Source organism: Eleginops maclovinus, chromosome 4 (assembly GCF_036324505.1).
Source record: "Eleginops maclovinus isolate JMC-PN-2008 ecotype Puerto Natales chromosome 4, JC_Emac_rtc_rv5, whole genome shotgun sequence".
NCBI classification, from domain to species: Eukaryota; Metazoa; Chordata; class Actinopteri; order Perciformes; family Eleginopidae; genus Eleginops; species Eleginops maclovinus.
Genome location: NC_086352.1, coordinates 36,113,311 through 36,140,475, shown reverse-complemented (window position 1 = coordinate 36,140,475; position 27,165 = coordinate 36,113,311). Strand labels below are relative to the sequence as shown.

At 41.3% G+C, this 27,165-nt stretch overlaps 2 protein-coding genes across 4 annotated transcripts in view; both read left to right on the top strand.

The window, feature by feature from the left end:
* The window catches only part of dok4 (docking protein 4), an 80,140-nt gene extending 70,444 nt beyond the window's left edge, over positions 1–9,696 (top strand). For both annotated transcript variants that reach the window (XM_063882520.1, XM_063882519.1), the window contains exons 7-9: positions 758–896; positions 3,331–3,448; positions 4,422–9,696. In XM_063882520.1, coding sequence (XP_063738590.1) covers positions 758–896; positions 3,331–3,448; positions 4,422–4,567 — 403 coding nt within the window. In that variant the 3' untranslated portion in view covers positions 4,568–9,696. The remainder of the gene's footprint in view (positions 1–757; positions 897–3,330; positions 3,449–4,421) is intronic.
* A 9,748-nt stretch (positions 9,697–19,444) lies between these two features.
* The window catches only part of nadsyn1 (NAD synthetase 1), a 39,682-nt gene continuing 31,961 nt past the window's right edge, over positions 19,445–27,165 (top strand). The window contains exons 1-8 of one of the 2 annotated variants that reach the window (XM_063882563.1): positions 19,445–19,690; positions 21,743–21,803; positions 21,896–22,012; positions 22,450–22,503; positions 22,607–22,696; positions 26,375–26,426; positions 26,539–26,627; positions 26,710–26,827. In XM_063882563.1, the coding sequence (XP_063738633.1) occupies positions 19,606–19,690; positions 21,743–21,803; positions 21,896–22,012; positions 22,450–22,503; positions 22,607–22,696; positions 26,375–26,426; positions 26,539–26,627; positions 26,710–26,827 (666 nt within the window). In that variant the 5' untranslated portion in view covers positions 19,445–19,605. The remainder of the gene's footprint in view (positions 19,691–21,742; positions 21,804–21,895; positions 22,013–22,449; positions 22,504–22,606; positions 22,697–26,374; positions 26,427–26,538; positions 26,628–26,709; positions 26,828–27,165) is intronic. The other variant, XM_063882564.1, reaches the window with a different exon arrangement.

The following is a 27,165-nucleotide window of genomic DNA, read 5'->3' as shown; positions in this document are numbered from 1 at the left end:
ACAAACCAAGAGTTCAGTGCGTGAGAGAAATCCTTGGCCAGTTTCAGTGATGCCGTGCTGCACTGTATGAAGCATACTGATGACTTTTTGAGCCTGATGTGTATGTGTATGTCGGCTGCTCTCACAAAGAGCTCGGAGTAAAGTTTTGTACTGTAATATCAAATTTCATGAGGAGGCATATTATTAGCAAGCAGCTTTCTTTAAAGGTCCCCTATTTTTTCAAAATGCACTTTTTGAAGTCGTTTGTACATAAATATGTGTCCCCGGTTTGAAAGGAGACTCAGAAAATACAACCCTCTCTCTTTTCCTCCTTACCCACATCTCTAAAAACGGGCGTACAAACGAGCTTATCCAGATTTGCTGCCGATATGATGTAATAAGGAAAATGTCGGCTGGCTTTACATTGAACTCCTGGGAACATAATATAGCGTTTAATCACGGCAGCGTTTAGCTGAGTTTCTCCCGGTAAAAAACTCTCTTCAGAGGAGAGATCTTGACGCTCCAAAGGGGCGTGGCCAGCAGCAGCTCCAAAGGGGCGTGGCCAGCAGCAGCTAGTTCATTTAAAGCTACAGTCACAGAATCAGCACTTCAGGAACAGGGCTGAAATAGAGGGGGGTGAGGCATGCTATGCAATGGGGGATCTGTTTGGTATTTTGCGCAAAACACTTGACAGACAAGTTTTGTCTCCATACTGCTCATTGGGTTAGCCAGCGCTGTGTGTTCCTCTGGCTTCAGACTGAGTTGCTGTCATGTGCAGGATGTGTGACAGCGGGGAAGGCCTCTACACCTTCCAGACCAGAGAGGGGGAGCAGATCTACCAGAGGGTCCACTCCTCTACACTGGCTATAGCAGAGCAGCACAAGAAAGTCCTGCTGGAGATAGAGAAAAACAGCAGGGTGAGACACACACACACACATGCACACACACACACACACACACACACACACACACACACACACACACACACACACACACACACACACACACACACACACACACACACACACACACACACACACAAATCAGTGCTAACAGAGAGTGAATTCTACTGAGATATTTATCTGGGCGGGAGAAGTACTCAGAACTTGTACTTGATTAGAAGTACTCAGATCTTGTTCTTGAGTAAAAGTAGAAGTACTCAGGTCTTGTACTTGAGGCAAAGTAGAAGTACTCAGATCTTGAGTAAAAGTAGAAGTACTCAGGTCTTGTACTTGAGTAAAAGTAGAAGTACTTAGGTCTTGTACTTGAGGCAAAGTAGAAGTACTCAGATCTTGAGTAAAAGTAGAAGTACTCAGATCTTGTACTTGAGTAAAAGTAGAAGTACTCAGATCTTGTACTTGAGTAAAAGTAGAAGTACTCAGGTCTTGTACTTGAGTCAAAGTAGAAGTACTGGTTCGTCCTGGTCGTGGAACGACGGACCAGCTTTTCACTCTCGCAAGGATCCTGGAGGGGGCCTGGGAGTACGCTCATCCGGTCTACATGTGCTTTGTGGATTTGGAGAAGGCGTATGACCGGGTTCCCAGGGAGATACTGTGGGAGGTGCTGCGGGAGTATGGGGTGAGGGGGTCTCTACTCAGGGCCATCCAATCTCTGTACTCTCAAAGCGAGAGCTGTGTCCGGGTCCTCGGCAGCACGTCGGACCGATTTCCGGTGAGGGTTGGCCTCCACCAGGGCTGCGCTTTGTCACCAATCCTGTTTGTGATATTCATGGACAGGATTTCGAGATTGCGGATACAAGCGGCTGAAATGGGATTTCTCCGCAGGGTGGCTGGCATCTCCCTTAGGGATAAGGTGAGAAGTTCAGTCATCCGGGAGGGACTCGGAGTAGAACCGCTGCTCCTTCGCGTTGAAAGGAGCCAGTTGAGGTGGTTCGGGCACCTAGTGAGGATGCCACCTGGGCGCATCCCTAGGGAGGTGTTCCAGGCACGTCCAGCTGGGAAGAGACCGAGGGGTAGACCTAGGACCAGGTGGAGGGATTATATCTCTTCGCTGGCCTGGGAGCGCCTTGGAATCCCCCAGTCAGAGCTGGTTGATGTGGCCAGGGAAAGGAAAGTTTGGGGCTCTCTGCTGGAGCTGTTACCCCAGCGACCCTGACGGAAAAGCTGGAGAAGATGGATGGATGGATGGATAGGGCAATGCAGCCTAAAGATATTTCCTCCACAGTAGAGTAAATGATACAGGAAACGTGTACAGTAAGTGTATGACATCAGCCATTCATGAAGTAAACAGGTGTCACCCAACTGATACACTAGGAAATGGCATGTACTACAAAGTGTGAAAGAAATGTTGGTTGCATACCTGTGCTCCAGTCTAAATGTCCGGATGACAGAGGCGACAGTAAAACGGTTCAAGTTGGGCTGCACTCTGTCCAGCCTCTGGCATTGTCAGCCAATGGTTGATGACACGATCAACTAAGGTTGCTCTGATTTTATTTGAAAGTTGTTGTCTTTGGCCATGAACTCCTCTACCAGCTCTACCCCTACCTCTCACTCTTCCTCCTCCTCTCATTCTCACCCTTCCTCTTCCTCTCTCTGCGACGTTTTCCATTGTTGTTGTAAAAAAACGATGCTCACCTGTGGTGCTTTTATAGTGCTTACTTCCTGATTGAAGTGCTAACAATTAAGCATTGAGGTGTTTGGCCAGGTGGCATATATTTTGGCCAATTAGCTCATGAAGTGTTATTTTGAATGGCAGTGTTTTGATATGGCAAACATGTGACTTTATGTCAGATTGTTGTGTCTTATGCAGAGAACCGTGTTCAGTGCATTTAAAAAGTGCCATTTTGGATTGCAAAATGTGTGTAAAGCAGAAAATGTGTTTAGAGTTTTGGAGACTTGAGAAGAGGTTTTGCTCTCTGTGTGTCAGTTTAAATAATTGTGCTATGCATGTCATTTTAGTGTGTTAGCAACTGTAAAAAACTGTAATAGGAGCCACTATTAAGTGTGAGCTTGCTGCCCCCAAGTGGCAAAACAAAACCATGTCCATAACAGCTTACTGCAGTCTTATAGTCAGCAGGAATACATTCCAAACGAGTTCCAAAACCTCAATAGTGAGTGCATGTGTTATACGTTAACTTCCTCAGTAGTGCACAGCTAAAGACCATGTTAATCTTGGTCATGATAGGACATTTTCATACCGTTCCATCTGGATTTCAGCACCATCTATTGAGCTTTCTTATCAGTGCCAAAACCCATTATTAAGCTCACTGTGGATGCTCTCAGCAGTGCAGAGAAACAAAATGCATACACATTCTTTGTAGATATTCTGCTACTTGAATGGAAATAACTCATCTACAGTGCAGTTTCTTAAACGTGTGTTCATGCCTTTCAGTTGCTGTCTATGGGTTCAGAGCCGGGCTCATACCCCTGCACCCCCACCGCCATCCTGCCCCGCTCCATCTACTGGCACCACATCACTGGAAACCAGACAGGCATGGACCCTGGCAGTGGTACGCCCCACAGAGGCCTTCACAAATGTTTTTTATTGATTCTTTTTCTTAAATACACATTTGATTGTATACTTTACATACTTTTTGTGAGTGCAAAAGCATGACATTTTTCTATTTTTTGTGCCTTTACCTTATGTCCTGCCTCCAAACACACCTGCTGGCATTATTAGGCCCGAGCAGTGGTGTCTCTTATAATAACTCACAGCAATTCTTTCAGAATGAAAAAGGTCCTTTTATTCTGTTGATTAAAAACCTGTATCCATTTACCATTGAAAATTAGTAAAGATAACCTTTGTAGCGACACAACCACTTAGCTTTATGCAAATGAGTGCACAGTGACTGATGTCAGTGATAGTTAAAATTAGCATGGTGTAATCTGGGAACCGTTAGGAGTTAATGCCAATTTCATTTGAAACTAGTTGGCAACACAGCATTTAGTTTTCCACGGATTTGTGCCGTAATACAGCCTTCATTTTCTCAGGAGAAGGTGACACAGATTCAGACAAAATTGCACAGTGAAAGCAGGATTCATATCTAAAGGCTGATGGTGTCATTATTCTAAGCGATAAATATTTACTGCATAATTTTTAACACAGTTTCTTCCAAAAGTTGTGAATGTCAATCTCATGTCTGAGTGTCTGAAGTGCAGAACTGGAGTCAGGACATGATTAGCTTCGCTTAGTTTAGCTAACATTCTGTAGGCAGAAGAAGAAGGAACCCTTAATGGTCCCACGGACGGGGGAATGTACATTCTGCATTTGACCCATCCTAGTGTGAGGAGAAGTGGGCTGCCGTTATTTACGGTGCTCAGGGAGCAGTGTCGGGGACTTTGCCACCATTGCTCCCACAGGGTGAGAAACAGCTAGCCTATCCAAAGTGAAAGCACACACGTACAATCTCCTCTGAAGCTCATCCATGCACAGTGTGTGTGCTTGCTGCTACAGTCACAGCTGTGTTTCTGCTCTGTCTCCAGGCGATGCTTCAGAGGACGACCTGCTGTCCTCTTGCCTGCCTCCCGACCGCCATGCCACGCTGCCACTGGCACACACACATGCACAGTCCCTGCCGCACCTACACACTCACTCCCCGACACACTACCCCACCTACCCTGGACAGTGACATGCACAGGAAGATGTGGACACTCCAAATGATGCAGACACGATAGACACACCTAGATGCATGCAGGCGCACACCATTACACACTGAAAGAAACACACTGTTCCTCACATATCCGTTTTATTGTCCTCACCAGAGATGCTGCTGTGGGACTTACACTAGCTAACAGACAATGCTGAAAGCAGCGAGTAGAAATTCATCAAAAGATTTGAAATGACTGAGCTTCCTGACATGACTGCAGTTCCCACAATTCCCTGAGTATGCTTTAAACCGGTGGTTCTCAACTGGTGGGTCGCTACCCAAAAGTGGGTCGCAGATACGCAGCAAAATTAAAAAGTTGAGAAAAAAAAAAACGGAAAAAAGTCAAACTTTTATTTTGAAGGCCAGAATTTGTAATGCTGTGCGTGCAGTAGCAATTGACTGGAAATGTCGGAAACCAAAAACAGTTCTGAAAACTGCTGTCTCTTAGTGATCATCTTCTCAATAAAACATCTTTGCTGATGCTTCTCGAGTCTTGTGGCCAATCAGAATCAAGATTCGGCATGTTGCTGCAAGTCCCCACAGAGAATAACTTTGCGGTAGAACTACTCATCCATGTCATTTAACGTTTTTTTTTTTTATAATAACGAAAAAATGTGTAGGCTGTCATTTTGACCCACAGAACAATGGGGGCTACCTACCCTTATCCACAATTTAAAGTAATTCACACAGCTTCTCCTCTCTGTTCTTTTCTCTGTGAGGAGCAGCAGCTTCAGCTGTCAGAACAAAGTAACAAAAGATAAATGGCATTAAATATTATTAAATATGCCGGGTGATAATAGATGTTTTTTTTAAAAATTATTATTATTCTCAGAGTGTACCAGAATGCGTAGTTTACATGTTAGTATTTCAAAAAATCTCAGGGATTGGGTTTTCAACTCGTCACATTTTTCACCTTGAAACCTTGAAACTTGAAATGTGTGGTGAGTTTCCTGTATTGGCTCTAAGTCTGTCTTTTTATTTAATACAAAAAACATGTGCCTTTTTTATTTCATAAAGTTAAATTCTAATTCTACAAAAGGTGATGACCATCATCAGTTTACTTTTTTTTTAAGGTATACTTTAGTTCTGTAAAGGGATATAACCTACGAATATATATATATATATTATATAGTCGAACAGGTAATTCATGCCAGCATTAGAAATTCCGGCTTTCAAAATAATAGTATATATTCAAAACTTTGGGTCGTGATTTGTTGATGAAGGAAAAAGTGGGTGCTGAGGCTTGACCAGTTGAGAACCATTGCTTTATTATTTATTGCCCAACCAGGTTTAAGTGTTTCCACCTGTTTCAAAAGTCACCCGTAAATGCGGGGGAAAGTCTTAACGAGCAATTAGCAAGATTTTTCTGTTACTGAATTTATACTACACGTTCAAATTATTTAAATAGCAAATTGGCTTCAGTGTGAAGTGAAAAAACATGACACTCTTGTAAATTACAATTTATCTTATGAGTGTATAACATAAGGACATTTTAATGAGAGAAGTATATATAGATTAGTCCCAATAACAAGGAAAATGGAAACTTTCTATTTAAATCTAAGTAATTATCACAAATGTATAACTTATTATTGGAAAACTAACACACTAAAGTTTGGAGAATATGCGTCAGTTACTATGAGTGAAACCTAGTGCAACACAAGGAACGACTAAAAGTGTGCATCAGCTCTAGAGTTTGTATGATTGACAGCGTCAAGACTTCAAGAAAGAGTTTTTCGGCCCGCCCCCGCATATGGCCATGTGGAACAGATATAAACACTTATTTGATAACACATCTCAGATCATTTTAGGCATATTAAAGCTTTTACAAACAAACCTACAGTTACTTGTTCCTAAGCTATATGGATAGATTTTTGGATAGATACATTTTTTATATGGGTGGGGACAGTAAAGTAGACATGCTGTTATCTGATGTTGTAGCATAAGTTTCTCATCCCAGGAGTGACACATTTCCCAAAAGGCTGCCATGGGGTTAACGTCGACAGGGCCTGTGTGTGACATTGTACACTACGTGGTACGGGACTGCATGGTGCCTTAACAGCACCACATTGACTGTGCTATCCCTGGAAATACATTGACTTCTAGGATTCTCTTGGTGAAAGTTCCTAGTGTGCCAGCTGACATATGGTCTGAAGAAATCTTGATCATTTCACTGTCCACGTCTGGATCAATGCCTTTGATTTTGCTGATAACTGAAGTGAATTTACAGTTCCTGGATATGTTTTGCTTTGCTGAGGTTCTGAACCTTGGAATGAAACTGTGATGATACTTTTTTTATTGATTGGCTCGTGTTCTCAACTGGATATTCAATTTAAGAGCCTCAGATGTTCACTGGGGTGTGTCCCAGTACTTGCTTCTGTTTAGCTATATTTGCACAACCCTTTTTCTTTCTTAGGTTATTCAAGTGTTAAGACATGAAGAGGGACTAATATTGTCGAGGGCAATGGAGAGGGATTTTTGAAAGCCTGTACTGATGATGCATTTGGATTGGACCTGCCAATAACTGATATTCAGTTACTTAACTTATGATCCCGTGAATAACAGATAACATTTTTTTATATGTATTTATTATTCAAGCTACAAAACACTAAACCCTGAAATAGAAAAAACCTCTGCTAAATCACAGGAGAAGAATAGAAAAACATGTTAAAACATGGGCATTCACAGAGTCTCTGAAATGATCCCGGTGCAACACCAGAGCACAACTTGAAAAGAGTTTGCCTAAATCATATGTCCCATTGGTCTACAAACACATGATTACATTTTCCTTTCTCCCAGAAGTGACGCCAGAGCAGTACATGAGCATTTGAAAGAAATATCTGAGCCACCCTGAAGGGCACATGTACCCTATGATGTGACCATAAAAAAGCTGATTTGTACCAGCACCAAACCATTGTTCTCACCAGGTTTATATTAAAAGACCTATGAACACAGCAACATTGCTTATAAGATTGTTGAGCAAGAAACTCAAAAAGACATATGGTCAGGAGGCGCAACAACCCCCCCAGGTTAAAAAATGAAAAGGCTCAGTAAAGGTTTTGGTTGAAAGCTGCCTGACCCAAACCTGTCGCTCTGAGCTTTGGGTTGGTTTGTGTCCTAGGGCAGGTATTCTCATATTTGGTTGTTTCAGTGGTATACATTCATGAGTGTCACACATTGCAGAGGGGGGAGATTGGTTCACACCTATGCAGCTATATCAGGGTTAAAAGTTTTGATCATTCAAAAATATAATTTATTTGAGAGTTCAAGCTTTTGTCCTGAACTTTGAAAAATACAATGATGTATTCAAACTAAAAATAACAATTTGAAATCTTATTTCAGGTCGAACATTATTTCTGATTCAGTTCAGAAATTTGTTTTAATTGTTAATTTTTTTCACATTTCACTTTTATACATATTTTGATATTTTAATCAGTTTCAGTTGCAGAATAGAAATTGATTTATATTTCTCATGGTACCTAACATCCATGAAGGCACCATAACAGAGAGAGGTCACTAAGCTACTGTGTGGTAAGCCCCGCCCCCCAAGCAACATCAGTACTACAAGACTGAAAGCAGAAAAAAAAGATCTGAAAGCAAAAAGTGATCTAAAAGTGAAATAAATGGGAACCTGAACAAACAAGATGTTAAACTGAAAATAGAATTGTTTTGAATCTGAAAACGTAAAATCTGTATGTGGAAAAAAAAAAAACGATTCAAATATCAAAACATGTATTAAAGTGAAAGTTTTTTGAAGGAATTGCTGAACTGAATTCAACCTGAAAAAAGATTTAAAATAATTGTTTTTAATATGAATAAATCATTGTATTTTTCAGGATAAAAACTTGAAAATTCAAATAAATTGCTTTTTTTTTTAAATGATCAAAACTGTACCCTAATATAGCTCCATGCACACCTGGCATTAACATCCAATCATAAGTGGAGGGATGTGAGTACAGGTGTTAATGCACCCAGGGTGCATCGAGATCATAGCTTCAGGTCCTGGGTTGGGATGGATCTCATATTTGATAAGCAGTATGTTACCAGGTCTTAGGCCCCAGCCCTACTACAGCTGTGTGCAACAATCAGGTGGCCTTATTTTTCGGTTCCGAACCAGTGGTTGGGATAATCTGGTTAAAGGGTTGGCTTGTTAAAAACCTGCTTGATCCTCTAAATGTAAGGTGTATTAGCCCTGTTGCCATGTTCCCACGTCTCATGAATGCTTTAAGTTAAGTCAACATAAATAGTTAAACATTCCCAAAATAATGAAATGAACAGCCAGATGTTAAAAAACTTGAATTGTTCTTCAATAGAGTCATCATTCACAAGGGCATTGCAACATAAAGGATTATTAGTGTTGTTTTTTATCCGGTCTCACCGTTGGTACCTTAACGTTCCCTCCTGCTTACCGTGGAGCTGTCTGTGTGCCTGTCTGAAGGAGACGGTCGCACAGAGGAAACATCGTGTGTGGCTGCTTGACTTTATACTGCCTTTGTATAACGATAGTTATTTAATATGACTTAGCTTTTCCTTTTGTTTCACTGTAGGGATGAGGTATGGTGGGAGGTAGATGATTATGACGGGCTGAGTGAAAAATAAAGGTTGGATAATGTTTTTCTCAACCGCTGGCTCATTTTGGAGTTATCCTTTGACTGATGCCTTTTGATTCTGTCACAAGGGTTTAAGACTGTAAATATGACAGTGGAGATTCTACCACAGCAATGTGACGTCTGGGAACACACAGCTTTACACCCCTGTGTGAAATGCCTCTATCTGGATTGTGTCTAGATGTGTTAATGCTGGAATCCTCTACTTTTCATGTGTGTTTCAGTTACTTTAAACAGGACAGGGCTAAGCATTGTGTTGGTTGTTTACATTATGTTAGTTCCGTATTGTGTGTAGAAGTGTTTTGTGTACTTGCATACTGTATGACTTGAGTTTTGTATATATTGCTATTTATTTCGCATGAGTTATGTGTGAGTGTGTGTGTGTGTGAAACAGAGAGAGAGAGAAAGAAAGGGTGACAAGAGGGATTATTGGAATGTGTTCAAAGTGCAGACTGAAAGAAACTATCCAACAGAGAGGGGTTTCATTAAAACAGCTAAACAAACTGATTAGGCTGTTTCATGGAGCTAATTCAGATTCAGAGTCAGGCTGCTCACTCATGATTTAGAAACACAGACCTGAAGCATCAAGTCCTTAAAGAAAACACACCTTTATATAGTGTAAGTACAGCTTTAAAACTTTCACACTGGTTGTCTTTCTCTGGTATTTTTGGTAGCAGTTCCTGTGTATCTGTTTTATTTCTTTAATTTGCATAAGAGAAAATTATGAAGAAGCTTCCGTCATCAGCTACAACCTGACTCAAACATTACACCTTTAGTTTAGTTAAATTACTCAAATAGCCAAAAGCAAACAAAGGCTAGATTCCAGGACTAAGAGCTCTGCGGAGCGCTTATTGGTATGAAAAGCCTACAACAACAGTGTTAACCTGTATCGGTATCCATTCCATTACCATATAAGTTTAGCATGATAGCACGCTTATCATCTCTTAACTGAAGGGTCAGCTGGGAATGCCATTCATTTAGCAGATATCTGGCCATAAACAATAATATTGACATAATGATGGTGCTGGTGACCTTCTTCAGAACAGTATGAACATGAATGACCTATCTCTTTCATAGCAATCTCTCTAATAGCTGACAATTGATTTTGAGTCACTAATGTCAGCGTGCTACAGAACCAGAGAACATCACCACCGTGTTAGTGCGAGACGTCACCTGGCCACTTTGAATGTCCAGACCAAATGTTGTGTCAATCCATTTAGCAGACTTTGAGCTTTTTACTGAATAAGTGCAAATGTGGCTTACCTGGGAAGTCAGAGAATAATAAGAGTATTAGGAGTGGTCATCTGGAAAAAAACATTGGTACAACATTTCATGGCAATCTAAGAAACTGAATTGTAAAAAAGAAAACTGAAGAAAAGCCTGATGCTGAGGTTGCTTTGTAAAAAAAACATCTTGTTATTGAAGTGATAAACAACGTGCCAAGAAGAAGAGCTTTTTCATGGAAATGGCTGGAAAAGGACTTGCAATGATCATTATGTCAGCTCTATGGCTCTGACCTCCTCTGAGCTCTGTAACGGGTCAAAAGATGTTTGCACCCATTTTCACTGTCCACACCAAGTGCATGTTTTGTAGAAAAATAAAGTCCATTACTAAACACTTTAGTTCTCCTTTGTGATCTCAATCCTTTGAATGTGACTCCTTTTACTAAATGTAGTGTCACTTGTAACGTATTAAACCGAAAAACAAATCACGCTCATATGGTGTTTCTACTGGTTTGAGTTACAATAAATGTATGGAAGGTGCTGAGAATCCACTCAGCTCCACAAAGTTTTTTGGCAGCTATAAACTCATTGATTTTAGCACAAAACTGCTTCTTTCATATGAAAAAGGCTCCGATAAACCCACTGTACTCCCCCTGTTCAGCACTAACAACAGCAACGCACATTAAGAGACTAGCTGCTGAACAAACGAGAGTATCGATCAACTAAAGAGACAGATATTGTTCTCAGGAGTGTGGTTGCGGTCGAATTGTCAGTACATCGTAGGAAGGTTCCTAACGGAGCAAAATGACCCGGAAGTGGCAGCCATGAGAAGAGCTGTTTGATTCTCCAGATGATAGGAAAGGAGCTCTGAAACTTCCTTTATAACCTCCTTTAGTTTAGGAAACACTGGACCTTCCTTTAGAAAGGAAAGGAGAAAATGCTGTCCCTCAATGCCTTGCGGCTGCAACTTTTGCCTTGACACAACATTCAGCCGTTCAAGGAAAGAAACGATCGTGACGAGAAATGCGTTTCATGAAAGTTACGGTGCTTATTAAACAGTTTAAAACGCATGCGTAAGTTGATTAAGTGCTTTGTTTCGTTCAACTCTATATTAATCAAAAGGAGAAATATGAACGTACTTTTCAACTGAAGTAATCAAATAAAGTCCACATTTCAGTGTTTGTCACAGGTGTAGCATGGTACAGAGTGAAGTTGCCCTCCACTACACATTTAATTTGAAAGTCTTTTATTTTGTTCTGCAAAGAGCAAAAATATTTATTTTATCATCACAGTTCGCCACAAACACACACACACACACACACACACACACACACACACACACACACACACACACACACACACACACACACACACACACACACACACACACACACACACACACACACACACACACACAGTGTTCTCTGAACGTATTCACTATACTAAAACAGAAAAATGATGAACATCTGCACCAACATCCAAACAATAATCATGTCTGTTGCATTGCTATTCCAGACCAGTTTCATGTTGTACATTCAATATCAATGTGTTGCTCCGATACACAGTCAGCCAATCATGTCTACCAAATATTGTAACATTAACCAAATCCAGACGCGCAGCTTGTGAACAGGCGAGGCAGGCAACTGCTTGGGGCCCCGAGCCGCTAGGGGGCCCCCAAGAGCTGGCATGTTAAGCCAACTACTACGCACACCAACCGGCACATACGCATTTAACAGTGATGTTACAGGCGCTTAACTTGTATAGTAACAAACTACGTTAATTACTATTTGGCCGCGAACTTAAACGTGCTACTCTCCAACTGCACATGCGCAATGTTGCTAGGCAACGTCACGTAAAAAAAGGGAGTCTTTTCGTACACATATTCCGATTGGATGGAATGTTGATTGACATTGGCTTTGCCGAGTCAGAAACCCAACTTCCCGCCCGGTTTTGAAAATGAACGTAAGTGAATGGGTGACGTCTCTAGGTCAGTTATCCCACCTAACGTTAACCCGTGTGATGCCATCGTTCATTAAATTGGAAACTAAGCTGGAGGAAAATGAAGAGGAGCTATCCATCTGGTTGTGAGAAGAAGAAAAAAAAAGATGATGATGAAGAAAAAAGAAAGAAAGACAGTGGTAAGTGGAGCAGATAATGATCTAAGCATAACATCAACAGTAAATGACTCCTGTTATTGAACTACTGACGTGTTATTTATTGTTGAACTAACAGGGAGACAGACTAGCAGCTAGTGTTAAGCTAGCTACTATGAATGCTATGATAGCAATGAATAATGAAAGCTATGCCCAAGGAGAACAATTACAAATCTCTTTCATATCTCTCCTCAGGATCTTTACTTAAATGTATGACCACAAAAAAAACAGATAAAGTGCCCCTACCAAAGCTGACGATGAAAACCGTAAGTCCAGTGTTCCACTTTAATTGTTAACTGTTGACTGTAACTGTTTAATTGTTAATTGTAAAGATTATTTATGACAATATAGAACTACACAATTTAGTTTTTTGTCACATCAGTTCCAGCAACATCTACCTCCAGTGGGATAGTGGACACTCCACCTGGTGGTTGTCATGAGCAGGAAGAGACACCACAGGCACATCGAGTGCCCATCCCAAGTTGCTGATGATTGTGAGTTTAATAAATCAATACATTTTACTTTAGTTGATAACATATACCATGCCCTGTAAAGATTCTTTATGACAATGTATACCTTGTTTTGTTTTTTTGTCATTCAGTTCCGGCAACGTCCACCTCCAGCAGGACTGCAACTCCTACCCCTCATCATGACACGTCACCTGCTTCTACAACAGCTTTGACCACATCAGAAGACCCTGCAGAATGGTCAAGTGTTCTAAGCCATACTGAAGTGTGTGCAGTAGTCACAAATAGGCCTAAGCAGATCAAAGATGTGGTTTTCCCACAGAATTCTGAAAAAAATCCACGTAGATTCACAAAGGAAAACTACGAAATGGTAATGAGAAATGGGGAAAAGATACAGCGAACATGGCTTCTTTATTCAGTTAGCACAGACTCTGTCTTCCGTTTTGCGTGCAAAGTTTTTGGTAAACAGGACAATGCACTTACAAAAGGAGGTTTCAGAAATTGGAGGAATCTGGCTGGACATCTAAAGGAACATGAATATTCCAAAACACACATTACCTGTATGACAACTTGGCATGAACTCCAGATGAGGCTCAAAACTAAAACAGCCATTGATCAGATCAACAAGGATTTGATGCGTCTTGAGATGCATCAAATACAAGCTTTGTCTGCTCTCCAAAAACTTTCAGTGCAGAAGAAGGACTCAGAGACAGTGTCCACAGCAACCAGCATTAAGGATGAACTCCTGACATGGAGTTTTGTGATGTGCACTGTAATCTGGTACAACATATTGTATCAGATCAACCGCGTCAGCAAGATTATCCAGAGTCCCACTGTTTCTCTTGAAACACTTAAAAGAGAAACAAGCACAGTGAGAGTGTATCTGGAGAATTTCAGGGGAAATGGACTTGCTGCCTCTCAGACTGATGCTAGAGAGATAGCAGAAAACCTAGAGATTGATATGAAGTTTCCTGAAAAAAGAAAGCGGAAAACAACCAGGCAGTTCCTGTGTGAGGGCAGAGAAGAAACGCAGTCCACTCCAGATGAGCACTTTAACAGAGAGTTTTTTCTGCCCCTAGTGGACACAGCCCTCACTCGTTTGGATGAAAGATTTTCAAAAATGGAGGATGTTTATGCCCTTTATGGTTTTATCTTCTCCAAAGAAAATATGTCAAAAAATATTCAGGGTGGCAAACTTGAAGACAGCTGCAAGAAACTGGAAAACACACTACATGACATTGATTCTGAGGATTTGGTTCTGGAGATCAGGGCTGCTGTCTATGCCTTTCCTGATCATGTATCTGCCTCCCCAAGAGAGATGCTTGATTACATTTACAAGGAACAGCTTCTGGATCTTTATGGAAATCTCAGCATTGCCTTCCGTCTGCTATTAACTCTTCCAGTCACTGTTGCCTCTGGAGAGAGAAGTTTCTCAGCTTTAAAACGAATCAAAACCTCAGGTCAACCATGTCACAAGAGAGACTTTCAGGACTGGCTCTTATTTCAATAGAGCACAGTGTGCGAAGGTCTGTGGATCTGGAGGACATAGTGTCAGCATTTGCACAAGCCAAGGCCCGTAAGCAGCATTTGTAAAAGACACCGGTCGGAAGGGCCCCCTGGGAATTTTTGCTTGGGGCCCCAACAGACTCTAGAATCGCCACTGACCAAATCAATTATGTATCTATTTTAACTTATTTATTTATTTATCTGTGAATCATACACAAGCAGTCTGGACTCTTTACTCATAGTTCTACTCTCCAGCCTCCCGCTCGCTCGAGGTAACGAGGCAACAAGTGCTAACTACTAGCCATTTTCAGTACGTTACTTTGGCTGAAAAAGTAACATAAAGTCCAACCGGGATCATAAACTCACACATAACATGTTCAGCCATCAATTACACAATTCCAACTCTCCCTTCTTACCTGCAAAGAGCAAAAATATGTATTTTATCATCACAGTTCGCCACACACACACACACACACACGCATGCACGCACGCACGCACACACACACACACACACACACACACACACGCGCAGTAACTTCACTCAAGTGTGTGTTTTCGTTCTCTGAACGTAGTCACGCGAGACTTCCCTTGTCCCCGAACACAGTGTAGCGAACGCGCCCTCTGCTGGTCGGTGTTAGACACTGCATACTGCTAGATAACACTACATTTTTCAAACAATAAACCAACCAACCATCTCTTATCAGAAAACACACAGACAATTTTCACCACACTCTGAACATGAGCTGTACTAAATGCAAATCATGTTAAACATGTAATTAATAATAATGTAGGTATATCAACCCACTGATGGCTCTGTATGCCACACAGGCATGAGTTTCACTTTCCTTTTTTATTTCTATACAATTCCAAACTAATGAAGAATATATCTCTCTGTTGTCCTCGTTCATAAAGCATAAAACAACACCATCAGAGCACAGTGCAGAGTCTCTAGAGCAGGGGTGCCCAACCTTTTTTGAACCAAGATCAACTTTTAAAGTTGATAGTGTGTCGAGATCTACCAAGCCATATCGAAAGCCATAGCGTAGCCACAATTAATTGTGCACCTATATAATAACACAATTTTCTGACACAAAGATCAAGTTTTAACAATAATAATACATTTATTGAAGTAAATGTACGTCGTGCAAAGAATAAGCACAAGTAGGCCTAGGACTGGCCCGTAACAACACAACAACATACAAGCTAATTAATACAATGCCTAGTTTAAGTTGGAAAAGTGGTTCTCTATCTTAGTGGGACTTCTGGCACTGAGAGGAGGAAGCTAGTCTCTCATAGTCCGGACAGTAGGAGCTGAGTGCCAGCCGTAAGCAGGCCACAAGGTGGTCATCAGTCATGGTGGATCTGTATTTTGACTTATGTGAAAAGTCAGACTCACACAAATATGTTGATCCAAAAAGTGCAGTCAAATTCTTTGCAGTTGGTCTGAGGTTGGGGTACTTCTCTTTCTGCATTAGATTACAGAATTGGACATTTGTGTCAAGTGTAGTGTGAGGATCTCATTCTCAATAGCTATCGAGGGTGAACAGTGATGCCACTTTGGACGTTATGCAATCCATATCTATATTTTCCCCAAATGGAAAACTGAGAAAACTGACAACAGGCTCAATGGATACAAAGTCAGTAAAGCGCCTATCATTCTGACAAGATGCTTTGCACTTGATCATCATAATGTGCACCCTCAAGCTCTGCACAGTCTTGAGACTGACGCTTAAGTTCTGTGTCCATGTGTGGAAAGTTCCGTAGATCACACTGTTGCAACCTGCTTGACAGCAGCTCTAACTTGCTTTTAAAGGTGTTGACGGAGCTGATCATGTTGATGATGTGTTTGTTCTTACCCTGCAGCTCTAGATTCAAGTGATTGAGCTTGTCAGTCAGATCAGTAAGAAAGGCTAAATCCAAGAGCCACTGACTGTCTTCTAGCTGTGCATATTCAGCATGGTTTGAACGTTTCAGAAAGTCTTTAATTTCGGGCAACAATTCAGAAAACCGTTCCAGAAATGTACCTCTGCTGAGCCACCTTACGTCTGTGTGCAGCAGCAGATCTGTGTGTTCTGCACCGGTCTCCTCCAGTTGTGCACGGAATAATCGCCTCTGCAGACTCCTGGCCCGAACAGAATAGGCAATCTTGTTAGCCACATCCATCACGTCTTTCATATTTAAAATCTTCCCGCACAACCCTTGCTGGTGAATTATACAATGGTAATTCAGGAAATCCGGGAAAGATTCAGACTGTTTGCACAATCCAATGAACCCAGCAGTACATCCAATCATTGCTGGAGCCCCATAATGTAATGGAGATGAGTTTGAAGAGGGGCAACTTGCTCTTAGTAACGAATTCCATAAAAACCTGAAAAATATCTGTGCCTCTTGTGTGCCCTTTCAAAGGCAAAATGGTCAGCAGCTCTTCTTTTACACTCATATTGTCGAAAAACCATTCTAATGAACACACATAGCTGAGCCACATGAACGCTTCTTTCACAGTCTCACCATCCTTGAAAGATTTCTTTCCTTTTGCAAGAACACGACAGACACGATAAGAAGCTATGGTTGCAGCCTTACTCGTGATATTGGGCCTGGTAAAATTGGACTGTTGTGCTGCTAGCTGACTTTTCAATTCCTTGACTTTTTCGGGCGCGCAGTGGTGATTTAGCTGGGAAGTTTGTATCGTAGCTCTTGTGGACCGTCTTGAAATGCCGCTCTAAATTCCCTTTCTTTGGTAAAGCCACATTTGCATTGCAGATAAGACAGATGGACTTGGCATTCGAATACACACAAAAAGAATCCTCCTCCCACTCTGAATGAAAATGATAAGTTTTAGATTTTTTAGCTTCTGCCCCCATGGTAGTATCCACTCGCTCTAGTCAAGCTTCTCGCGCCCTTCCGAGTCCCGCAATCGACTGGTAGACTGCGATCGACTGGTTGGGCACCCCTGCTCTAGAGTCTCTCAGTAGTCCTGTACAGAGAACTGTAGTCTCCCCACAGCAGATGCACATTGATGACTTACGTTGAATAGTGTCAGTGTAGTCGGATTCTCTTGAAGCCCGATGGTCTGTTCCTTAGTCCTTTTAAATTGCCCTATCCACTATTCCTTAACCACGTGACCTTTCACACAGGGGTCAAGGAATAGAGCACAGGAGAAGACGATAGGAGTTGATTTTTGGACAATTCCACTGTACCCTAGGTGTCATACAAACTATAAGATGGATGGTGTGGGCCCTCCCACCAAGAGCCAAACACTATGCAAGAACATGGAGAGGGAGGGGCAGCAGATCCAGAGGGGGAGACCAGCAGAGACTTCCCTCAGGATCCTGCAGCTGACTCTATTTGCCACTGTTGACAATCATTTTAACAAAAACCTTCAGGAAACGTTGTTTTTAATAGAGTTAAAGAAAGTGTAAACTAAAAAAGGGACATGCTGTTCAGTGGTGGAAAGCAAGTAGGAACATTTACAGCAGTTTCAAAACTGTATCATTTAGTAGTGCATTTCTTATGCACTGCTAATTTCACAGGAAAAAATATTTACTTCACTTTAGTTGACAGTTAATACATGCAGTGTATTTTTAAAGGTAAGCAGTTCTCTGACTTCCACCAAAGAGCAATGGAAGCTATTTGTTAGTTCCTGCTGCGTTTAGGCTGAAGACACCAGCTGAAGCTATATTCTATCATGTCATACAGACACACACTGATTTCATTGATGCATCAGTATTAACAATTGTACAATGATGCTTAAAAGTGGCCCTTTTTCTGCAGAAAGTAAAGGTCATGGTGGATGAACTATTTAGATCCTATACTTTGCAGCAACATCTAATAAAAATACCTAAAATAAAACATGTATTGTGCTCTGTTTTCAGCTTTGTGATCATTTTGCACAACATCCATGATTTTTAGGTCCACTGACTGCTAATGCACCTTCAGGTGTTTAATCCCACTGACTGAAGTCAATGGCAAAATGAAACTTTTCAACACATTTATTAAAAAACATAATAATAATAATAATAATCATTTCTGTGCTCATAAACCCCAAGTTTAAAACAGACAGGTATGACCTTTCAATAATGATCTTTGATTCATTGAATTCCAGAGCAGTGAAGGCTTGGGAATTACTGTACATACTATCAAATGTCTAGTTCATAGTATTGTAGTTCCTAAAGGACCGGTAAACATTGTTAGAATAAATACATAAATAAATAATAATTGTAACCATACAATAGCTAAAGTACAAACTTGAGGTACTTTTGATTTACTTTACTATTTCTATGTTTTGCTACTTTGTACTTGCACTCCACTACAGTTAAGAGGTAAATGGTGTACTTTTACTCCACTACATTTATTTAATCCCTTTAGTTACTTTGCAGATCTGGATTAATACTGTGAAATATAATCAACCCTTAAATCAGACTTTAGTTCACCTGCAGTAAATCCAGCAGCTACCCTGCAGTATACAAAGCCATTAAAACTAGCTGCACCTTTACCAGCTCTGAGAACACTTTAATGATCAATAATTATAAAACATATCAGAGATATTATTCTGAAATGGACCAATCAAACAATGACTACTTTTACTGTCGCTACTTTAAGTACATTTAGATGAGAGTACTTTCTACTTTTACTGGAGGAACATTTTGAATGCAGGACTTTTACTGTGACAGAGTATTCCTACACTGTGGTACTTCTAGTTTTACCCAAGAACAACTTCTCTCAACTCTGGCTCAACAACATCGCAGGGCTGATGTTGAAGGAGAGCCTCCTCTGTGGTCCTTGGTCCTGAGTCGCTGTCCTTTAGGGGGCGGTAATGTGCTCAGCCTCTCACTGCCGACATTACGCAGCGGGGAAGAAGAAGAAGAAGAAGAAGAAGAAAAAGAAGAAGAAGAAGAGGAGGGGGAGGAGTTCAGTGGCTGCAGGCTCTAGACCAGCTAAGTTGTGTCACTACATTTGTGACTGCTCTGAAGACATATCACAATAACTGCTGTTTATACTGACACTTTTCCAGGCTTAACGTAGTAGCCCATATCGTTAGTTTGCACACGTGCCTTAAACGTCAGGAGCATGGGACGGAAAGTCACGCTCGCGACCTGTTCTCTGAACCAATGGTCTCTGGACTTTGAAGGCAACCTGCAGAGGATCCTGGAGAGTGAGTGAGAAGTGACAGTCTGTAATATATATCTATAGACTGTACCTGCTGCCAGCGCTGCCAGTAGTCATTGTTTGTAATTATTGATCATTAAAGTGTTCTCAGAGCTGGTAAAGGTGCATATAGTTTGAATGGCTTTGTATACTGCAGGGTAGCTGCTGGATTTACTCCAGGTGAACTAAAGTCTGATTTAAGGGTTGATTATATTTACCATCATTAAACCAGATCTGTAAAGTAACTAAAGGGATTAAATAAATGAAGTGGAGTAAAAGTGAAATACTCAAGTAGAGTACAAGTGTCTCAAAATTGTACTTGAGTTAATCTTAGTAATTTGACACCACTGGTTATTATGACGTTCACCAGAAGCTGCACAGCTGTCACTAAGTCCAATGATACAACTCAGAATGATCACCACAGTATTATCACAATACATAGATAGAATGATCTGTTTTTGTTTTTTAAATCACTGCTGCATTAATGTGCTGTAGATGTAGTGACCATGTTCACTTCTTTACACTGCTGTCGCTGTGCTGTGAGAACCATGGGCAGTATGGGTAGTCTAATCACAGTATTTTTCCAAATTATAATCGTATAAAGGTATACCATGGTATTTATTTTTCCGTGATTGGAAATAAAGAATGCATTGTGCAAACTTTGCGTACCACACAACAACTAACAACAAAAGCACGGTTTGAAAATGTAAACAAATCTCCCCTTCGCTGAAACTGCAGAGTGCACATTTAAATACTTGTTTTATGATTTATGATTGACCTTCCAACTTTACAATAAATAAAGAACAGTGCAACTTAACAACTTAATAAACCTTGCTTCAAGCCAAGGTCCTTCAGTGTCCAGCTTCACATGGTGCTGCTACGCTTGGCGCTGAACGCCAGCATGCATTTCAGCGGCTGCCATCCCGCTCGATGACCTTCGCCACTGTTTCGACAGTATTGCGGTATATGTAAAAAAAAATCATATCATACTGTATAAAGTTACTGGTATTAAACGGTATACCGCCCAGCACAACCATGTATCTCGAAAACTCAAAGAGATTAAAAAAAACAAAAAACAGCCCTACATTCTTTCATACACATACAGTGACGATGTGATCTACCTTAGAAATAGCACTCCTACCTCACCAGGTTCTGTAAAACACTCTGGGTAAGGCCTCTGCAGCATATATAACCCGGGGCCACGGCTTCTTCTGTACTCTGAGCTGACTAAAGGTCACATTTCTTCTTCCCACTGTTGTGATTTGTGCAGCTTCACAAACAACGTTTCCCGATGACCTTCTCACAAACTTGCCATGTCCATACAGAATTAAACATTATTATCATCCATCCATCCATCCATCCATCCATCCATCCATCTTCTCCCGCTGTTACCGTCAGGGTCGCGGAGGTAACAGCTCCAGCAGAGAGCCCCAAACTTCTCTTTCCCTGGCCACATCAACCAGCTCTGACTGGGGGATTCCAAGGCGCTCCCAGGCCAGCGAAGAGAGATAATCCCTCCACCTGGTCCTAGGTCTACCCCTAGGTCTCTTCCCAGCTGGACTTGCCTGGAACACCTCCCTAGGGAGGCGCCCATGTGGCATCCTCACTAGGTGCCCGAACCACCTCAACCGGCTCCTTTCAACGTGAAGGAGAAGCGGTTCTACGCCGAGTCCCTCCCGGATGACTGAACTTCTCACCTTATCCTTAAGGGAGATGCCAGTCACCCTGCGGAGAAATCCCATTTCGGCCGCTTTTATCCGCAATCTCGTTTTTTCGGTCATGACCCATCCTTCATGACCATAGGTGAGGGTAGGAACGAAAATGGTTCTGGCTCAGCTCTCTTTGCGTCACAACGGTGCGGTAAAGCGACTGCAGTACCGCTTCCGCTGCTCCGATTCTCTGTCCCATCCCCCGAGATACTTGAACTCCTTCACTTGGGGTAAGGCCTCATTCCCTACCTGGAGTGGACAGTCCATCGGTTTCCTGCTGAGAACCATGTGTTGCTGAGAATCATGTCACATCTGTTCATGTCAATAGCTCTTTTTGTTTCTCACTGCAGGTATTGAGATTGCTAAAGCTAATGGTGCCAAATACAGACTGGGCCCCGAGCTGGAGATATGGTATGACGATATGCTCAGACACTCAGTTTCCACTCTGAAACACCAGCACTAAACCAGTTTCAGCTTGACTTTTCTCACATCACTGTTTACAGTGGTTACGGCTGCGCAGACCACTTCTATGAGTCGGACACGTTGCTTCACAGCTTTCAGGTTCTGAGGAAGCTTCTAGAATCTCCCATCACCCAGGACATCATCTGTGACGTGGGGATGTGGGTATCATTTCATAATCACATACATCATAAAAGGTGTAGAAAAGGGCTTCACAACTAATCAAAAATATTAAAGAAATTGTCATATTGAAATTGCAGGAACCACAATACTTTTTAAACTGTAATTATGTGTTAAATTGAAAAGATTTCTAAGTGTCATTTAGCTGAAGAGATATCCAGGCCTACAAATCGTATTCTGCAAATCGTATGGTACAGATTCATAAAAAAACACACCATGATCATTGAAATACATTTTTAATTGATGCAAACATAATCAATCCCTGCTGTGACTCCAAATCTTTCATTTTTTAATCAGATTTAGATTATTTTTTATTCCTTGTTGAGAGGATTTTCCAGAACCAGGGACAACCTAAGTTGTTACCTCAGAAATATCTCCCTTTGTGTGGCTGGGTTTGCTGACACTGTGTTCCCCTCAGGCCCATCATGCATCGCAATGTGCGCTACAACTGCCGGGTCCTGTTTCTCAACAGGTACGTCAGCACAGCCCTCTCATGGGACATGCTGTTTGTGTTCTGTTTGTATGCATGTATACAGTTTATGTATTCTATGACTGATTTGTCCTCCGTCCTGCAGAAAGATACTACTGATCAGACCCAAAATGCTAATGGCCAACTACGGGCTGTACAGAGAGATCCGCTGGTTCTCCCACTGGAACCATTCCAGGTCGGTCACCACTGCCCTACTCCTCCCTCTGTCTCTATGATATATCTTGGTATTGACTGTTTTGGGTAAAATCGGATCATTACAGAGGTTTTTGACAGGTCTTTGGCCTTGAGAGTTCCGTCATATAATGAGTAGGCTGTATGTGATGCGTAGCGACAGCAGGAACAAACATTTGTCGCTGAGAGTCCGAGGATGGGCAGGTTGCCTTTGTCAGAAGCGCTATCAAAAATGAAGTCTTCCTCAAAAGCCGGCTTCCTTCACTGCAAAGATTGCCAATGCAGCAGAAGAACTCTGTAAAGTTTGAAATGTATAAACTTATTTATGAAGCAAGCAGCGTTGTGCTGAATTTTGAATTTTGAATAGATTACCTGCCATGGGTTGACAATTTTTTTACCCATTTTTTACCCTTATATATTTATTCTGATATATTTTAACAAACATTCAAAAAATAAAAACAACTTTGTTTAATATAACTCACGTAATGTTATTTTCTTCTTCTATTTTTAAAATGTAGTTAAAACAAAAACGAAACACCATTACGTACTTCCCTTTAGGTTTCTTTATGGTCATCACATCTGCGCTACAAACTGTAAAGTATGTAATTAAGGTGATTGAATTGTGCACATTGGTGTAAAGTACATTTACTCCAGCACTACACTTGAGTACAATTTTGAGGTAGGAACATTTTGAATACAGGACTTTTACTGTAACAGAGTATTCCTACACTCTGTTACTTCTACTTTTACTCAAGTACAAGATCTGAGTACTTCTACTTTTACTCAAGTACAAGATCTGAGTACTTCTACTTTTACCCTGGAGTCTAGTAAGAACTATATGCTCTCTTCACCTGTGTTCCTCCCTTACGTGTAACCTATGGCCCTATTTATACACCTCAGTGTAGCTAATCACTGCCACCAAGTGTTTAAAACAATATAGCAAGATAAATATAAACAAATTAAATTGACATGCCAAAAATGTACATGCCAACAACACACAAATAATGGCTCCCGCAATTATTTCTAGAAACAAAAAAGAGACTGTATTATTTCATAATTCTATTATGTCAAAATAGACTTCTATAAATGTTTTACCTATAATCATAAAGTAATTTAAAAAGCAGAAAACAAATGTTATTTTAGAAATAAAGACATGTTGCAGGAGGTTGCTCAATAGTATGTGTGGGTGGCTCTTAAAAGAGCCTTTTAAGATGTGCTGGTGCATTACACATTGTCTTGCCCTGGGACCGTTCCCTCTGCATTGGCATAGGATGTAAAGACCTCCCGAACTCTGATGGCCTCTCTTGCGGAGTTGTTGGCTGCAATTCTTCCCAGACCTGGCAGTGACTCCACATCAGCAACGTAGAATGCCCTTTGTGTGTTTGCCTGGGTTGTCCTGCGCAATAAGTAATGGAGAATACAGGTAGCCTTCACACATTTCTCAGCAACTTCTGGCTGGACCTCAATTACACGCCTGTACATCCTCCACTGAGATGAAAGAATACCATAGGCATTCTCCACAACAAGCCGAGCTCGAGACAGATTAGATAAGATGTACCTTTATTAATCCCCGTGGGGAAATTCAGTGGTAATTGAACACTCTCTGGGAAGGTTGCGCCTGGGGAATGGCCTCATTCATTTTTCCTTGAGAGGAAAAGCCTCATCTGCAACAAAGACATGTGGCAGGGGTCCCAGGTGGTCACCACCTGGAAGTGGCCGGCCAGTGGGCAGTTGGAGGGTGCCAGATTGCAGGGCTTGACCAAAATCAGAGTTAGCCAGAATGCCACCATCGCTAGTTCTACCGTAGCCCCCAACATCAATTAGCCGGGAAACAATACTGGGAATCCACAACTGCCAAAAAAACAAGGGAGAATGTTCCCTTGTAATTAAAGAACTGGGATCCCGTGTTTTCAGGTGCTTGTAGGACAACATGTTTCCCATCCAATGCTCCACAGCAGAGAGGGAAGTTCCACCGCTCTTTAAACTTTTCTGCAATTGACCTCCACTCCTCTGTGGGGGGAACAGCCATGAACTCCTCCACAAGGCAGTCCCAAATAGCAGTGACCACATCAGGGATAATATTTGCGACAGTAGAGACACCAACACGAAAGCTGTTAGCAGTTGTGTGGTATGAATCTCCAGTGGCGAGATATCTGCAACACAAAAAAAGAAAAGAAAACAACATAAGTTTAATGAAGTAATACAATGGTGTAAAAGTAATTTACTCCAGTACTTTGCTTAAGTACAATTTTGAGGTAATTGCACTACTACTTGGGTATTTTCATTTTTTACTTTGTACTTCTACACCACTACAGTTCAGAGGTAAATGGTGTACTTTTATTCCACTACATTTATTATATACCTTTAGTTACTCTGCAAATTAGGATTAATGATGTGAAATATAAAATCAACAGTTAAATGTAAATAAATAAATAACAACAAAGTTCATATTTGGTTCATAGTGATGTGGTATTGATTCACCATAACGTGTTAGATTCATTCAATATTATTCATTCATATTAACACGCTAATTCAAAAAAGCCACTTACCGGAGACAGATGGACGGGCACTCCGCAGCTAAGATGGAACGCCTGTATTTTTTTTTTCCATCCGTGAAATCCTGACACCAATCTGAGCTAGCAGATCATCAAACTGCTCACTGGTCATCCTCATATACCATTGAAAACGGCAGTCATCAAGGTGCAGTTCCTGGATAAGACAATTAAAATCACCTAACTGTGGGCGACGCTGCATGACACTGTTAACCCACACACGACGGCGTTTGTTGCTACGTTTGTAGGACTTCCAAAAAAGGTACAATGCAGCAATGGTCGTAACATCTTCCATGATAACCTTGCAGAAAGAAACAAACAGTATTTTGCTTTGAAGCGACAATACCAGCGGTATGTCAACTGGAGTTTATTTTGAATGACGCGATAAAAAAAACTTGACAGGCGCAGTGAGACTGGAGCAATATGAGCGATGCGAATATGAGCATCCCGTCCGGTGTGAACGCACCATAAGTCCCTCCTGCAGACATCCTGCTGAACACACACACAGTTGCGGAGGGGATTCAGCTCACCGACTGTATATGGGAGACGATAGCTTGGGACGTTTCATGTGGGTGGGACGTTGCCAGGAGTTCAATGTAAAGCCAGCCCACATTTACGATATGACGTCATAACTGACGCACATCTGGATCAGCTCGTTTGTACCCCGTTTTTAGAGAGATGTGGGTAAGGGGGAAAAGAGAGAGGGTTGTATTTTCTTACACTTTGTGAGTCTCCTTACACACCAGGGACACATATGAATGTATAAAAGACAGCAGAAAGTGCATTTCGCATAATAGGGGACCTTTTTAAAGACTACTTATCACTGTGGGATATGAATACATTTCTGAATGATAACATCTTCATCTTGTTTATTCTTCTGGACTCATTACTATTTGTACAGCCATGTGACAGCCCTGCAGCCTACATATGCTGATAGCTTAGCTTTTTATGTATAAAACATGTATATTACTTACGCAGTACAGGGTTCATGTTTTAATAACGTTTTCACCCAAATAGACCAGGCGGGCCAAACGTATGAAAAAAGGGCCTAGGACTTTATTAGGTCGTATTTTCAAAGAGGCACTTGATGCCTTAACTGATGATTTAATCTGTTTGCTTGTGTCTTTAAGGCGTGTCGAGGAGTATTTCCTGCCCAGAATTATCCAGGAGGTAACAGGGCAGGTAAAAAACCCCTTCATCATCTGTGTTTAGCTTACTCTGATCAGTAAAACGGGGACCAGGCAATTGGTTGTGCACAGGAAACATTAGCACACAGAATGCTTGTATCTTGCAGGACACTGTCCCATTCGGTGACTGCGTGCTGTCCACGAAGGACACCTGCCTAGGAACTGAGTTATGTGCCGAGCTGTGGAACCCCAGAAGGTGACGCAACAGAGGACTGTATGGGGATTGCATGGGTGTTGTAGTCTTTACCTATCATGATGAGGGAACCTGTTTCTCTCAGTCCCCATATTCAGATGGGTCTGGATGGAGTTGAAATCTTCACTAATGCTTCTGCCAGCCACCACGAGTTGCGCAAAGCCGACCAAAGAGTCAACCTGATCAAGTCAGCCACCACCAAGGTAAACTTCAACCAGGGGCCACACACATCAGCACAATAAAATGTGGAGCCTTTGCTAACATGCACTATAAACTTAAATTAGATTTGTAAAAGTTTTGATTTTGAGCATGTAAAACAATAATAGAAAAATAATAATAATACAAAAATGAAACAAGATAATTATGATACTGTACAAACCTAAGCAGTATCAAATTGATAAACAAAAATATTATTGACTTACAAATTATATATAAACGAATGATCTAACTAATTACACATCCGAAAGTTTTTTTACAACATTTTTAACCAAATGTACATCTAAATGTTTGTCTACATACAAAATAAACTTACAATTATACA